Below are 17,583 nucleotides of genomic sequence, written 5' to 3'. Positions count from 1 at the left end.
GATCTTTGCACCAGGTCCTCTTCAACGAGCGATCACTACTGAAATCAGACTTCAAACTTTGTAAACTCTCTTAAAAACAGGATTTCCTAACCATGGAGTTACATTAGATTTCCTAATAGCCTTGTGTACTCCACGAAGAAAGGCTTCCCTGCAAGGTCTGCTAATCAGGGAGAGAGACAGACAGATGAGAGACTAAACCAAGATCTTTTCTGATGTTCACACAGATTACTAGAACACACCGAGGAAGGGTCTTGTCTACCTGCTGTCTTCAATATCTGAACAAGCATCTGACTCACTGTAGGACAAAGATTTTTTTGATAAACAACAACAAAACAAACAAGAGTCCAATAACAACAAAGTATAACCACACACAATATGAAAATGTCATAATAAAATCCATTTCTTATACACTAAACAAAAGCGTTTTAGTAAAATTAATTTTTAAAAAAGTGTTACATATATAGCAGTCAACTTCAAGGAAGAAGTACCTCTTCATTACTTTTTTTTTTTTTTTTTTGGTTTTTCGAGACAGGGTTTCTCTGCAGCTTTTTTAGAGCCTATCCTGGAGCTAGCTCTTGTAGACCAGGCTGGCCTCGAACTCACAGAGATCCGCCTGCCTCTGCCTCCCGAGTGCTGGGATTAAAGGCGTGCGCCACCGCCACCCGGCTCTTCATTACTTTTTTTTAAAAAAAAAAAAAAAAGTAAAGAAAATTCATAACCCAATAAATAGCTTCAAATTCAGAGCTTTGTTGTGTAAGTCACAGGACACCTGTGCTAGCTAGTTTTATGTCAACTCGACACAAATTGGAGTCATCAGAGAGGAGGGAGTCTTAATTGAGAAAATGCCTCCATGAGATCCGGCTATAAGACCTTTTCTTAGCGACCAGTGGAGAAGGGTCCAGCCCATGGTGAGTGGTGCCATCCCTGGGCTGGTAGTCCTGGGTTCTACGTGAAAGCAGGCTGGAGCAGGAGGCCATGGGGAAGCAAGCCCATAAGCATCACCCCTCCATGGCCTCTGCAGCAGCTCCTGCCTCCTTTCCTGCCCTGTCTGTGTTCCCGTCCTGACTTCTTTCAGTGATGGATGAAAGCCTGACGCAGATAAACCCCTTCCCTCCCCAACTTGACTTTGGTCACGGTGTTTGATGACATTGACAGCACCCCTAATGAGGACAGCACCCACTGCTGCATACAGAGGAAAGCCTCGAAGGCCTCACACACGCCTCACCTGTGCACCACATGCTGACGTTTTACAGTCATGCAGTCATGGCTGCACATGAGATACTAGATTAATTCATTCCCTCTGGCTTAAGCGTGACCTTCGATAACTAGATAGACTCGGGATTATTTCATATCTGCACTAAACAAATCACAGTCACATGTGTAACTGTAGCTTGACATCATGAAAGGCTGGGTCATCAAAAACACTCTGTCACACGATCCAAACACTATTAAATGTACAGGGAAATGGGACTGAAATCTCAAAATCCTCAGGGATCATATAGGAAGGCATCTTACAACCCAAATCTCATTTACTTTACAGTATGTGTCAGTTTTCTAAGGGAATTCCAACCAAGGTCTGACTATAACACCATGTGGGGAAAACTGCTAAAATTATATTAATCACCATTTCCTCTTAGGAGCATCTGCTAACAGGCTGGTCCTACAGGAGTAAGAAATGTGCCGTAAAGACAGTCAGTATTTTATGCTTTAAAACTCGTTCCTATACAAATGCAACAGTTGACAAAATTTCTAGAAGGAAATAAAAACTTTTGTGTTTTTCTTCTTTAAAATGATACAGGACTTTAGATATAGGGTTCTACTTAAGATTCTGTATTTTTACAGTCTTTAAAAAATGTTCAAAAGGCATCAAATGTATCATATGATATACACATGTAACTATTAAAATAGATACAAATCTCTTCGGCAGAACTGGAATATGGAGGTAATTTTTAACAATATAACCACCCAATGATGTTTTAAGTCGTTTCACCTCAACCTCTGCTATGAAAGGACCACACGGGCGTACAAATACCGTCCCAAAGCTGGAATGAGATATCACCAAAGAGGAAATTAATGATGCATTCTAATATTTGAAATAACTCTTGAAATCATTGCTCATAAGGTTTATTTCTGAAAGTCTCCTATAAAATCAAATGTCACTTTGTCTACAAAACACTTGAGCAATATCTTAACAGGACTTACTGCCAAAGGCATGTTATGCTATGTTAAAGAAACCTTTGAGCAAGAGTTAGAGTTACTTTTTTCTTTATCATGTCCTTAAGGATTAAGAAACAAATTCAAAAAAAATCTTGTATACCTTGCCACACAGAGAAGAGAGCTGTTCCAATAGCAGCGTGGAATTCTGCTTCCCGCAGTTTCCGGTCACCTCTCTGTACTAGGGAGTTAAAGAACAAGAGAACAGTAGCCGGGAAATAACTCAAGGAAAAACAAGCTTGATCATTTCACTCTCCCGTAATTCACTGGAAACCATTCATTAAGCTTAAATATAAGAATTACCAATTAGTCTTTCCCTTGCACATTATTTTCTTGATTATTAGCCCTGATTATCATTACTATAAACTATAAAAACAAGAAATAAGTAAAAATCATGCATTAAAAAAATTCAAGAATGCTATGTCAGTGCTCTGCTTCAAACCAGCAATTATATAATATAAAATTATATAATATAAAACGTCTACCCTGGGCTGGTCAAGTGGCTCTAAGGGGTACAGGAGCCCGTGCCTTTCACAACTCTGACCGACACACAAGTGCTCCACTCCCAAAACATATTTTGAATATTCCAGATACATATGATGGCATTTCTATTTACTCATGTACAAAAAGATGTTATCATCCAACTGGTGTTCATACATCAATCATACAGATGCCAAGAGAGTCGTCTGAGCAAGTCAGAAGGTGTAGAAATTACTCTGGATTTCCCACATAGCCTAACATTCTCCTCTGACACTCATAAGCAACAAGGATCCAAACTGGGGGAAGCCTTGTGCCTATTCTAGAAGCATTAACATAGTACTTGAGGCATGGGGAACGGGTAGGGAGATAAATTATCAAACTTTTCTTAAAAACCATGACCAGGAAAAACATACTGAACTATCTTAGGGCATGATCCTACATCTAAATGCAGATCATAGAAATGGCTTAATGTGTGCTTTTCTGTCTTTTTTTTTTTTTTTTTTTTTGACAAGTAGATTCTTGCAAGTGAGATCTTGTAGAAACCCAACTTTGGAATTGGGAGAAAAGTGTGGCTCTCACTGAAGCAGGAGAAGCCAAAAGTCATGGCTACACACCATAATCCTTCTTTAGTTCTGCTCTGTTCTGCATCAAGAAAATAACACAAGTCACTGAGAGACATCCTGGACTCCAGAAAAAGTAAAGTTATTTATAAAAGACATTTAAAACAAAATAAAAGAACAATAAAGAAAACAAGACAGAAGACCAATAAAATATACATGTGGGTGTATCAAGAAAGTGATGGGAAAGACAGATTCAACTAAAGCCATACTGTGTGTGGCCTGTGCTCAAGCACAAGAAGCCTGTTAGGTCACCTCTGTGTTACTTCCTCAATCCTGCCCACAACAAGCAATGAAAGAAAAGCCAATTGCCTAAGGAGAAAGATTTCTGAGAGAAGGAAGAGAGAGTAGGAACTCCCTCCCCCAGGAAACCCATGGGGAGGAATTTCCACTTGGGCGTGAGAATTAACACATGAATACAAGGGGATGAAAACAAATGCAAAACCTCCGTGTTTACCTGCTGGTACCAAGGCATTATACTGGACCCTACTGGACCCAGCAAAAGTAAAATAAAACGAATGCGGCAGCAAAAGGATACAACTCGAATTCGATGTCAGACATGTAACAGGAGGGAAGGTCTGATAATTTTATCATCTGCACAAACTCTAAAGCAGGACCATAATAATGAAAAACCTGGAAAAGGAATTCAAATTGTATAATACGTTAAACCCAGTAAATGAAATGAAAGCAAATAAATTAGCGATTTTTAATTTAAAAGCCTCACAGGAAGCATAAAGAAAGCACATCCAAAGGAAAAACAATTTTAGTTTTCCCACCCCATCTCTTTCTCCCCACCCCCTATGCATGCATGTAATGATTTGAATAAGATGTCCCCTAAAGTCTGGGCATTTGAAGACTTGGTCCCCAGTTGCTGGCGCTGTTTGGGGAGGCTTAAGAGGTGGAGCTTGTTGGATGAGGTGTTTCACTAGAGAAGGGCTTTTTCTTTGCTCTCTTTGCTTCATGCTTGCAGTTGAAGATGAGAAAGCCCTTGACTTCCTGCTCCCACTGCCATGCCTTTGCTTCCTAGCCCTCTGGAACCGTAAGCCCAAATAAACTGTTTCTTCAATAAGATGCCTTGGTCATGTGTTTTATCACAACAATAGGAAAGTAGCTAATACAGCATAGGAATATTTATCCTAATTAATTTTACTTAAATTCATTGAAAAGGCTGGACCTGAACATTATTCTCTATAGACGTGAAGAAAAAGAATGTTTAAAGATAGATTATTATATTTGAACATTACAATGCCAAAGAAGAGACTCTGAAGTCACTAAGTCTTCTAAGTATAAGGTTTAGAAAAGAAATGAAAACGCCACGAAAGACAGACGTGGTAAGTTGCTTACAGTAATTGCAAACAATAATGGGAAATGAATTCACAGCAGAAATGACATCCTTTGTTCTATTGCTCTTTCATCAGAAAATATTAAGCATCATCTGACATCCTATCATTCCTTTATATTTTACACACTTAAGTTGGGTATTTTCAAATGGATTTCGCAAGTGCTCGTAAAGGACCTCCTTGTATGCTTGTTTTACAATATTAAAAAAACAACTAGCTGCATTCTTCTAATTATTATGTCTTATAATTGCTTGCATTTAAAGCATAAATCTATAAAGATATGAGAAGAGAACACGTTAAGCCTATGCCAGGTCGGCATCAGATGCTAATCTTGGTATCACCGCATTTCATTTCCATAGTAACTTTGCAAGGTGGCATCGCTCTCATCCCACAGACGAGCTGTCAATCTAGCCAAGGGCGTATCTAATCTCCAGCAGGTGACAGAGTCCAGTTCCAAACCCAGGCCTCTCTAACTTCAACCTTCATCTAACTTTCAGCATTTAGCCATCTGGCTTTTTGTTGATCTTAAAGGGGTCAGAGAACAAACTCCAATTCCAGTACAATTCAAGCTTATACTGACTTAAATTACCCCATTTAAAAAAAGAAGAGCCGGGCAGTGGTGGCGCACGCCTTTAATCCCAGCACTCGGGAGGCAGAGGCAGGCGGATCTCTGAGTTCGAGACCAGCCTGGTCTACAAGAGCTAGTTCCAGGACAGGCTCTAGAAACTACAGGGAAACCCTGTCTCGAAAAACCAAAAAAAAAAAAAAAAAAAAAAGAACGCAGTACTCATCACACAAAGCACTCAATTGTATGAGCCATACCAGTGAAAACACATGCGTATTATTCAAATAGATCATAAGATTCAAATGTGTTTTATAAAACAGAACTGCACAAAAGGATGATAGCAGGTAAAAATTAAATGTATATACACATACCTTAGGCAGAATATTCTTATCTTTTGATGGCGCTATCTTTTTGGCAAGAAAGCAGGTATTTAAATTATGCATACTAACACTCGTAGGTGTAACTCCCTTTAAACAAAATTCGGGAAAACCAATTTCAAATCCAAACTGAAAAGAAAGCAAGAGAACTCAGTTACAGGTGTTATCTGTAAAGACTGATATATTGTATTAGAAGAAACTGACCTTACTCTAAATATAAACTATACGAATAGGAACTTTTTTTGATACATAGGCTTCAAGGGTAGTTCTTCCTATTGGTACATATCATTCTATTAACTTGATATCAACTTTTCATAAAAAACCTTGCGGTGATCCTCGCTTAGTCAGCAGCAGGATGCTAGCTGTTTCATCAGCCCGCAGGACCAAGCACCCTCCCTGGTAACATTCACAGCCTGGCGGCCCACTAGTCTGTCGATTACAGCCAGACAGAAGCTGCCCGTGTCGTTAGTGCAGTGCCTCACAGCGTTTACCTCCTCTGTATGTGGGGGATGAGAAATGCTGTTACCACACAAGTCGTGACAGTAAAGACGGGACAACACGGACTTCCTGTGTCAGTCTTGCACCCTAAATAATATAACTCAAATAAACCCTATGAATTATTACTATCACCCTGTCTTTGAGAAAAACACAACTATGGCACCGAGGTGTCACTCAAAACTGGAACCAAGGCAGGATTTAAATGCAGGTACTGTCACTCTAGAGTCCCCGGGAATGACTGCTGGCGGAGAGCTATGGAGCGACACCAGGTTTTGTGGGTTAATGAGTGCTTAATTTCATACTAAAGGAATGAGTCAGTGAGAACTCCGGCATGGTCTGCTACACGCAAGCACATGACTTCAGAAAACGAAAACGAAAGCAACGCTCCTGCTCGCATGGCCAACGCTTCCACTCTGGCTGAATGCTGCTTTATTTATTTATTTACTCCTAATAACACCATTTGCAAGATGATTTCCCTAAAAACTGAATCTTCCCAAAACAAGGAGGGCCACTATGTTAATCTAGACAGGCTAGGCACATTATTCCTATTGTTTAATTGGATGTTTCTTTAAGTCAATACAAAAGATAAATGGGGAGAAAAAGTACAAAAAAATAAAACAAAAGACCAATGGGAATGCAAGAGCCCATTCATGATGGCACACTAAATTAAGAAACTGTCTTAACTTTCCTATCTAAAAAACTGACATATATTAATATGAACACATTAGTATAAACAAAATAAAAATAACCTAGAAAAACCACCAACACTCACCTCAGAAATTTAGAACTAAAGAAATCTAAGCGGCAATTTCATCACAGAGTTGATATATCCAGAGTCTAGTAAAACTTTTACAATAGCCGGTTTGTACATGGCAGGGACCACCTAAGAATACTACTATAGGTGACTGCTCCCAATACTTTTTCTGGTGGATAACATCGGCAAAAAAATTAAAGGACTTGGTTTAACAATATGAACTTAGCTAGTGCCCAATACTGTTTTCAAAAAGCCACACTATAGAACAGTAATGCCTAAAACATAATCACAGTGACAGCTGATACTATAATTAAAATCAAATAAAATTGAAGATTCAGTTAAGGGTAGAACAAGTCACAGATAATATGCAGCTTATGGGCCACCGCCAGGAGCAGATGCGCCATTTCGATCATTGTAGAAAACTCCACTTGGCGTCAATCTAGAACACCTTCCCGAGGGACACTGGTGATGACGTCAGTTGTACTGGAAACAAAGTCAAAAGGCCTACTTTGCTGTATGCAGTGAAAGCCAGAAGCCTGTTTACCTTTCTTTCCCGTATCTGAATCTCTCCCCTCCACAGTTCCCTTGAGTCAATGGCATTTCTGAACTCCTCGAAAGGTACAACCTTAGCTGAAAGGTAGTCTGCAATTTTCTGACAATTACTGTTAAAAAACAAATAAAAAACCAATTTGACAATTAAACAATGGTAATTCCACTTTTCTTATTTTTAATGGTTACATTTTCGCTACAGTCTTAAGAGGGGTAAATGCAATTTTATACTAATATGAATTACCCAATAAGTCAGTCTCTGAGGAAGGGCTGCCATATTCCCACAAATTTAGAGCCATCATCCCTACTATATAAACAGAAACCTTCCTGCTACTGCCGGCTTAACTGTGTAACACACAGACTTGATGTCAGTCTCTCGGATTCAAATGCAGAACTGCAGAATGCTCCTCCATGGGCTTTATGAACTCCAGGGCAGCACTTGATCACAGGCGATGTTGACTGTTAGCAGTGATACTCTGCCTGTACTTCCACGCGGAAGCTAGTGTGTTCTCACTTTCTTAACTCAGCAGCCATCAACCGCTCTGCCTAGCTTAGTCAGAATTCTATTAAGTGCTTGATTTGTGAAATTAAAAAAAAATCATGAGGTCCATAAATTCAGTCTGAGTACTAACTTTGGAATCAAAACCGGAATGCATAATTGACCTCTACTAATGTGTCATACATACAACTGTGTGTACTTATTTCTACCTTGGCATATACCACAGAAAGCAGACAGAACAGGGAAAATCCAGCGTAACAGTCACCCTGGTGCTCACTGGGTATCGAAAACCCGCTTGAAGGTACACAGTGAATTTGGAGAACCAATGCTCAGTACTGACTATATATCAGCACTGATAGGATTTATCAAATATGTAAACATTAGGAGATACGAAAGGAGGAAAATCTAGGTTCCAGAAAAGGTACAATTCTCTAATCACGGTGCCACAGAAAACATTACCTCATCACATTAAAGTAGTTTTCAAAGACTCAATCTATTGAAAACCTGGCAGCAGATCTGAGCAGAACAATGACATATGACCACAGGCGCTTACGTCTCATAGTGATCTCCTGCTACGGTAACCTTCGCTGCATGCCATTCCTTCAGATGCTTCAGTGCCCCTACAGCAGGCAAGCACTCTCTTAATTTAGGAGGCTCTTTGTCAGAAGGCAATAATATTATGTCTATCATTGCTCTGCCTAGAGAAAAGAAAATCAGAATTTTTCAAAGATGTTAGATCTAAAGTGGCTTAGACGATGCTCTGAACAACTGAATTTTAAGCTTATTCAGAAGCTAAAGGAGTATTTCAAAACAATACACATCTTCAGGAGCTCCAAATTTCTAAGCACGCATCATCTGAGTTCATGCCATATTATCTGGAAATAGCTAGCACATGGTAGAAAACAATAAACGATATCGTGATTGCTTGCCGATTCTCCAGCAGTAGTTAATTATATGCATTGCTCTGAAGATCATCAATGCTATTGTACTCAACAGGGGAAAAAAACCTGTGCAATTTCATTATATTTTCCTACATTTAATTTTGTTATCCAAAAGGGAATGAATGAGTATAGAATTGCAATGCTCGAATAAATCATTTCTCTTAGAGGACAATAAAACATTGCGTATAACCAATTATACTAGCATCATTAGATTCTAAGGTTTACTTCATACCAGTTTAAATGACACAAAGTTACAGATTTATTGAAGGATCAGAAAAATTAAAATGAAAGGGAAACCAAATGAAAATTTGATCATCAAAAGCGCTTGACAAAAACAGCAACTATATAATCTTTTAGTACATATTTTAAATCTGACAAAAAAATCTGATAGGTTGGGGAGTAGTTTAGCATGCACAAGGCTCTGGGTTTAATCCCTGAGTGAAAAAGTTACAAAAATGTTTATTTGTGAATATATTCTGTTGTTTTCTTTCTAAAGTATGTGTATGTTTGCCTGTATGAATGTGGATGACGGGCGCATGTAGAAGGGGGCGCTGGATTTCCTGGAACCAGAGTTATGGATGGCTATGAGTTTCCACGAGGGTGCTGGGAACTGAACCCAGGTCTTCTACAAAGCAGCCTGTGCCCTTAACCACTGAGCCATCTCAACAAACCCTAAGTTATTTTCCATCTAGGACTCTGCAGTAAAAAATTGGCTTTCAATACCAGCTCCTTGAAGATAAATAAGACTTTTCCTGTGTGTAAGCTCTGAGATCCTTTATAATTATCTACTTTTTACACCACTGTATCGTCAGTCCCTAGGACAAAGTATGACATACTTCACAGACATCAAACATATGGTCAATAAATGATATTCAACAATAAAAACATTCATAAAATAACTGCAAAAGTATTCGTGAATACCAACTGTGCTAAATTTTACCAATGACTATTTGAGTAATACAAAGAAAACTATATTAGGACAAAAAAGAGTTTTAAGGATAATTATCATGTAGTATTAAATAAAATATGCTTTCCATTTTAGGAATAAAAATTGGTTCCTATAAAAAAAATGCTGATCAAGAAGCTTTGTTCTACTGCACAACATTCCATTTGGTGATGTGTATGCTAACTGCACCATAAAGAATGTTATCCAAACTACCCAGGTTAAAGAGCTATTTTCCCGGAATTTACAGGATTAATGTTCCATAGAATACACTAAATTCATCACTCATCCCCATAAAGCAGAAAACACAAGTGATCAAACAGTTATTTCATTACCAGGAGCTGGAAGCTTGTCTGATAACTGATGTAAACTTTCTGCCGATTCTTCATATAGGCTACAATAAAAGGAGAAATTTAGAGACAAATACCCTACACAGATATGTATATATGTATGTATATATATATATATATATATATATATATATATATGTATAAACACACACACACACACACACACACAAACCACATTATCAAAACAGGCAATAACGACCTGTGTCCCACACGGTCACATACAGTGGCCACATCACCTTCTTTTAGTCTGCTAACAAACCCATGTACCATTAAGATTAGTATTTTTCCTTTAACCAAGTGTCCTAAAGTCATGTAACTGTGTGTGCGAAAGCTAGAATTCAGCCTGCAAGTACAGTTCTTACCCATACCCAAAAACCAAACAGAACCAATGATAACAATAACGGGAACAAAGTCCTAATTTGTATTTTATATACTCAACATAAATAATAGACCAAGCACTTTTCTAATCTCCTAAGTAAGCCAGCATTAGGTTTTAATAAAGGACACTGCTTTTCTCTAAGTTACTTCTAAGCCTTCACCAAGAATAGGAAATTTTGGTCACATTCCAGAAGCATATAAATTATATGCATATGGTGAAATTTTGTTTTCAGAATAACTTATTATACCAGATTAGAGTATTTAAAACCTTTTTTATGAGGTGATATTGTCTAAAACAAAAACCTTAAAGCATCCTGTGCTAAACTATAGTTTTCAGGCTCCCTCTTGTGGAAATAAGGCCACATGCAAAACTACCGGACAGTTTTTTCATTGGTAAAATATGAATTGATAAGATCTTTTTAAGGATCAATGGTGCCATCTTAGAAAGCACCTATGAGAACTTCCACATTTGATGAATGAGTAAACAAAGAACCAGATGAGCTAAATCCCCACCTTTGCCTCACATAACCAGAGTACTTTCCTAAGTCCTGCTAATCCACAGTTCTTCCCTCTTCTGCACTGCCTTCACTAACAGTGAATGAACGCTACAACTGGAAGTCAGGAAGAAGGAAGGAATTAGCTATGCAAGTTATAGGTGTGTTATGAATACTAAAATAAAGCCAAAGCATTTCCTGTCAAAGGCTGAACTGAAAGGGCTTAATAATGAGTCAAAAATGGAATATCTTAGGAAGAGATTATCGTAACTTAGCACCTGGACTGCTTTCACATTCTAACAAGAGTCCAGAAGCTTACAAGTGAAGTCAGTCACACTGACACTCCTCAGAAATTCTGTGGATCACAAACAGTATCAGAAATGTCGAAGAGGCATATAAATTTGGGGGAGAGGGAGGTCCTACATTTCAGCCACAGAGAACAAAAGAACAATGTGTTTCGGTCTAAGCGCTAGCTGTTAGCACTAATTAATTCCTCTAGTCCAGCCACCACAGGAGCAGGCAGGATTGAGCTTCAAGAAAAGCCTATGCCAGTGCAAACAGCACCCTAACGGCTGCGCAAATGAAAACGACATTTTCAGATACTGAGTAGATGACAGGGTTAAACTGCCCAGTGCCTTCCAAAGATGAAGTATGAAAGTTTGCAGTTGATTAAAGTTCCCCTACTATGATGGCTAAAACATTCCATCTTTTCTCTTCTATCTGAAAATGACCGGCCAGGGCTAAATAACTATCTGAAAGCAGCGTAAGCACTGAAGCATACTCAGCCAGGGACAGGGATTCCCTGCTGTTGCTGTCGTCCTCTTCCAAGCACTCGACGGCACTCTGACATTCTTCTATGTTTGCCTGAAGAACATCTTCTATCTTATCTCTTTCCGCATCGAAATGTATCTCTTGCCAGTCAGAACTGCAAAACTAACAGAAGATGGTGATTAAGTAGAGGAGTCGAGGAATCATTTATAGCATAGGCTATACAAATAACTAATACAATATTATACATCATTGTACAGCACAGGCTATACAAATAACTATTACAATATATTATACAATATTGTACAACACAGGTTATACAATAACTATTACAAAATCAACAAATCAAAAGGTGGCATTCAACAAAGTAGATTCATGGAACTCTTTCCTGTAGGAAAGGCATTCTCTAACAGCCATTACCTGGTAAAACCCGCATATGGCTTGCACTGCAAAGAACCACTTCCTGGGATGAGGTGTGCCACCCACTGAACAAGCTGAAAAGAAATCACACTTATTAGAAGAAGAGCAGACATAAAAAAGCAGTCGTTGTAATAAATCACTGCTTAGAGAATTACACAATTCTGAAGCATAATCTATACTTTTTCAAATTATGTACTTTTTAACATATATGTCTTTTTGAAATCTCTGGTAAAAATTCAATCTTTCAATCTCTTTAAAGAACAAAATTGCAAGTTTGCATTAATTCATCATAATACAAAACCCACATTACTTGATCATCATTTAAAATCTACTACAATGTTAAAAAAAAATACAACTACTTGATTATGGCTGGGTCACACAAAACCAGGTAGGCTACTAAGTACAAACAAATCCTTCTTCAAAGACCACGCAGGCTTAGTTCTATCTTGGGAAATGCAATAGTATAAAAATAATAATAAAATAAAACAAACAACAACTAAAACAACAAAAACCACCTCAAAGGTCACCCTGGAGCATACCTCAGAGGAACCAAAGGGAATCGAGAGCTCTGTAGAGAAAGCACATTTAAGGCTGGGAGGGGAAAGTGAAGCGTGCGCTTAGCTTGTGGGAGCGAGGAGATGCACGAATGTCAGACGCAACTTTCCTCCGGACAGCTCGGCAGAATACTGTTCTCCTCACTGGAAGCCATCTAGCACTAAGTCCTCACAGGACATAGACCACTCTGCTCACCCCGCTTTTAGGTCTTCCTTCACTCCTTCCTGCCAAAATGCAGGAGGCACAACCTTCCCGTACAAGGTTAGCCCTCCAAATAATCCAGCCCAGGCACTCCAAGCCATTGCCCTCACCACTGAAAACCACAGCACTGTTTCTCAAAGTGGCACTTCCCGGTGGAGTCCCCGCGGCCCGTGTCCAGCGACTGCTGCCTGCTGTGTCCCTTTCTTCGCTTTCCTCGCAAACTCCCTGAAAACGCTGCCTGTCCCTGCCACCTCTTCAAAGGCAGTGAAGCGGGCTTCTGTTTCTAAAATGCCACTGATGCTGTGCTCAGAGTCACCAATAGCTGACTCTTTTAAATTCTTAATTCTCAGATATTTAATTTCTCGGCATACGAGCGAGAGAGAGAGAGAGAGAGAGAGAGAGAGAGAGAGAGAGAGAGAGAGAGAGAGAGGGAGAGGGAGAGAGAGAGAGAGATTCAAAGGTGACTCCTATGACTACGTTCCCTAAATCACTTGGATCTGTCGCACTGTTTTTCTGGCTCCTCCTTCACAGCCTCTTAAAGTTGGTGTTCTCTGGATCCTGGGAATCTTTGGAGTTTCTCTGTCTTGCCATCAGCTACAAACCTCATTTATCTCAGGGCTTCCATCTACATGTGGATGATCAGATATCTACACCTCCAGCACTACTCTCCTGCAGTTCGAGATACAGGCATATCTGTTCAACTTTTACACAAAATCTGACTAGGCAACTATCCACATACTCTAAACAAGTTATCACACTTACGAATATGTTTCCATCTTAGTAAATGCCACCAACACATTTATTCCAGACTTCTAATGTCATTTATGACTTCTTTCTCCTAACCTAAGCCAACTCAACATTAAGTCAGGTGGTCTCCCTCCAATGCCCTTCAGATCTACCCACCTCCCACACACTGTCTGCCTCCCCTCACCCTCCTGCTGGTCTGCTATAACTCCAATAGCTGTAACTTTCTCTACTGTGTCCACGACAGCTAGACCACTTTGGAAGCAGATATGGAGGTTGGGCTCACAGAGAAAGCATGTGCCATGCAACTGGGAGGACTGTGCAGCTCAGACCCCGCCACCCCAGAACCCACAGAAAAGCCTGCCAGGCAGGTGTGGCACACACCTATAATCCCAACCCTTGAGAGGTAGAGAAAGAAGATCCTTAGGTCACATACACATGAGAACAAGCACACACACAGACACACAGACACACACAGACACACACACACACACACACGTATACCCTATACCCACATCTATTAAAAGAAGGAAGATGATGATGATGATCTCATCTTCCCTGAATTAAAACCTTTAATGGCTGCTGACTACAATTAGGAAGAAGTCCAAATACACTGATATTATTTACAAAGATGTCTGCATAATTCCACCAACCCAGCTTGTCAGTACACAAACCATTATCAAACAAAAATGTGTACCCTGCCAGTGACTGATCACGTTACCACTTTCACAGTCTCCCAACTTGTCACTGAACATTACCATTCAATTTATACAGAGACAGCGCAAGGATTCTAAGTTCTGTTTCCTCCTGGTCTCCTGCTGTAAAGCCATGTGGTCTTTTTCAATGGCTAGCTAGAAAAGGTAAGTAATGAGAAAGATAAAGTACAGCAAGAAACCGTAATTGCTAGCGCTGAAAGAGCTACTGAAATCTATATAAGTAGAGTTCTAGTCAGGCAGTGGTGGTGGTGGTGGTGCAGGCCTTTAATCCCAGCTCTTGGGAGGCGGAGGCAGGCAGAGCTCTGTGAGTTCAAGGCCAGCCTGGTCTACAGAGTGAGTTCCAGGACAGCCAGGGATACACAGAGAAACCCTGTCTCAAGAAACAAAACAACTAAACAAAACAAAACTAGAGCTCTAGATCAGTTACTGTGACAAGTGTGATAAAAAGGATAAGGATGTCTGTCCCCAGGAAGATGATGCCAGCAAAACCCTTCACATTAATGGGAGGGGGGGGGGGGGGAATATCTCACAACACTGGGAGCTGATGCTGGGGTGTGAGTCACCAAAGCCCTGGAAAGATGTTAAATCCGTGTAAGTTATACAATGAGAAAATGGAAAGCGCTGACCGGCTGTCTTCAATAAAGTTTTTACAAAGAAATAAAAGCTTTAACTGTAGTGCGTCTCATGTCTTAGCTTACGCCGCACGGAGTAAAGACTACCTTCACTACTTCACTTCCTTAAATATTTAAAAGCAATCAGTGTTTTAATTTTTTTTTTAAATTACATTGTGCGTGTATAGACACGTGGGTCACAGATCTGTGTGGAGATAAGGGAACAATTGGCAGTCGGCTCTCTCCTCCATGGTTCCTGGGGAGCAAACTCAAGTCATCAAGCACATCGGCAAGCAACTCTACCCTCCGAGCCGTCACAAAGGCCCCCAACAGAGTTTTTATTAGCTTTGATAGAGAGGATTACAAGTCATTAAACAACTGTAATATCTAATTGGGTACTGTATTAAGATGGTCATGTATGACTTCAGCTTGAGTCACTTGCAGAGTTCTCCATTACTATGGAAAAGGAGAGTCTTATAAGAAACTCTGCCTGTACAAGCAGAGGGAATACTTTTATGAGACCGTCTAGAATGCTCCCAAGATCTCTTTTACATATACCTCTGAAGCACGAATGGGGGAAACCTTTCCTGCTATAATAGTAGCACTGTCTACACTCTACCAGCTGAAGAAATTAGAACTTGGACAACATGCTAGAGCCGCACATACTAGAAAGCATTCCTCAGTGGTGAGAGCTGTCCCCAGAGACTGGAGGTTCTCTAATTAGGAAAGAAAAAGAGCAGATCACAGCTATCAATGAGGATATTCTTCCTGGCATCTACAGACATTTACTTCAGCTTTTAGGATTTGGTCTATTCTCATATTTCCATTTGCTGAGCCTTTGAGGGCCATTATCAGAGAGAGAAGATGAAAAAGAAAAGAAAATCATCAAAGCAAATACATGTGTTTGTAAAATACCAGTAGAGTTAAAGGAAAGATTCTTTCAAAAAGAATTCTTTCAAAAAACTGAAATAATTTCAAAAAGACAAAGCAATGAGATCTGAGAAGAGCACTATCTTTAGCAAATACACACTTGTTTTGTCTTTTAGAGAATCAGTAAAAAAGGACAGGAAAAAAAAACCCACAAATAAGTGGTAAAGGCAGAATGGGAGCTTTAATAATGTGTCTTCACTCAAGGCAAGAACTTCTTCACAATGCCACAACCCTATACTATATATACCTAAAGATGGGGGGAGGATCATGAAAAAAGCAAAACTCAAGTTGGGAATCCACAGTAACACTTGTAACAACTTACAACATTCAAATATCAGGAAGAAATGGTAAGGTGTTTGAGTATTTCCTTAAGATTGCTCCATATCCCTGTGCCTTATTCAAAGTTAACAAGTATTATACTCCTAAATTATCAGACTAACTGATTTCCAATAAAATGCTGTGCCAGATTGGGGGAGGGAAGCATTTGTAATACTGTTATACTTACCAGGAAATGTACTATCTTCTGGATGAATGGAATCACTGATGCTTCTCTTCAAGAGGTGATAAATACTGGATGTTGTCAAGTCTGTAAAAGCAAGGGCCTAACTCAGTCACCTAACTCAAGAGTTAGCAATAACCTAGGCCTGTTTCAATTTCAGTATCAGAGAATCTGAAGGCTAGTATGTTGGATACAGAATACATGTGGATCAAGATGCTACTCAAGTGCAGATAAAATAAATTCGAGCAAGCTGAGAAAATAGTAAAAGCTCCTGATTTGTTACAAGGCTAGTCGTTAACAAGAAATCAAAACTTTCTTCCAAAAGAACCGGAAACATTTCTTCCTCAAAATGTCTGCTTGATCAAAACAAGGAAAATGCAACAGAGACTAAACAGAGATATCAAAAGACAAATGCAATAGAAAGCAGCTAAAATCGTTTAATTTGTCATTTAAAAAAAAAAGTGTGACGTGTCTTCTCTGTAAAATGTAACCGACATCTGCAGAGTCTATCGGGTTGTTTTGGTTTTTTTTTTCTGTATTCTCTTCAAGATGGAACACTGAGGCTTACCTTTCCAGAAATCAGAAATTCGATTACAATACCAGCAGGGGATTCAACCAGGTAAACATTCAACGTGCCAAGCCCTGGGGGCACTGAGCTCCAATACCCACAATTTTATATATTTTCTATTTAGATAAGACTGTTAGGTTCTTACTAAAACTTCTTCAGAGAGTTGTATCTTCCTGGGACCTTTTGACCTAAGCTCCTCCCCGCAGGACCTCACCAGAAACTCAAGTCCCTTCGCCTGCCCGCGGGTCTTTCCCGCCTCTTCTCAGCCCAAAGCTTACGAGGCTGTTTCTCGCTGCTCTCCAGCGACGCCGCCTCAGTCCCGGGTTGGCTCTCCCCACCGGCCACCGATCGAAACTTTCCTTCCCTCCAGGTGACGAGCAGAAAGTACCGATCCATTTTCTTCGCGCTCAGACTCAAGTTTTAGCTCTCAAAAGAGCCGCGCGCAACGCGCACTTCCGGTTTCCTGCCGCTTAGCTTGGCCGGGAATAATGTCCTAGATCGGTTTTTCAGCCAATCATTTTCGGAAATGATTCTCTTAGTAGCCACACTGTTTGCTCCTTTCGTAAGGACAC

The 17,583-nt window shown here is 39.7% G+C and overlaps 1 protein-coding gene across 1 annotated transcript in view; it reads right to left on the bottom strand.

Moving 5' to 3' along the window:
- Positions 1–17,583, bottom strand: part of LOC119823405 (MDM2 binding protein) — a 66,455-nt gene extending 48,872 nt beyond the window's left edge. Inside the window, exons 1-10 of the mRNA XM_038343394.1 lie at positions 17,290–17,583; positions 16,450–16,530; positions 12,188–12,261; positions 11,781–11,932; positions 10,113–10,171; positions 8,447–8,591; positions 7,390–7,507; positions 5,588–5,722; positions 3,850–3,944; positions 2,318–2,390 (exon numbers count right to left, since the gene is read on the bottom strand). Coding sequence (XP_038199322.1) covers positions 2,318–2,390; positions 3,850–3,944; positions 5,588–5,722; positions 7,390–7,507; positions 8,447–8,591; positions 10,113–10,171; positions 11,781–11,932; positions 12,188–12,261; positions 16,450–16,530; positions 17,290–17,407 — 1,050 coding nt within the window. The 5' untranslated portion in view covers positions 17,408–17,583. The remainder of the gene's footprint in view (positions 1–2,317; positions 2,391–3,849; positions 3,945–5,587; positions 5,723–7,389; positions 7,508–8,446; positions 8,592–10,112; positions 10,172–11,780; positions 11,933–12,187; positions 12,262–16,449; positions 16,531–17,289) is intronic.

This window comes from Arvicola amphibius, chromosome 9 (genome assembly GCF_903992535.2).
Source record: "Arvicola amphibius chromosome 9, mArvAmp1.2, whole genome shotgun sequence".
In the NCBI taxonomy this organism is placed as follows: domain Eukaryota; kingdom Metazoa; phylum Chordata; class Mammalia; order Rodentia; family Cricetidae; genus Arvicola; species Arvicola amphibius.
This window is presented reverse-complemented; position numbering and strand designations above follow the sequence as displayed.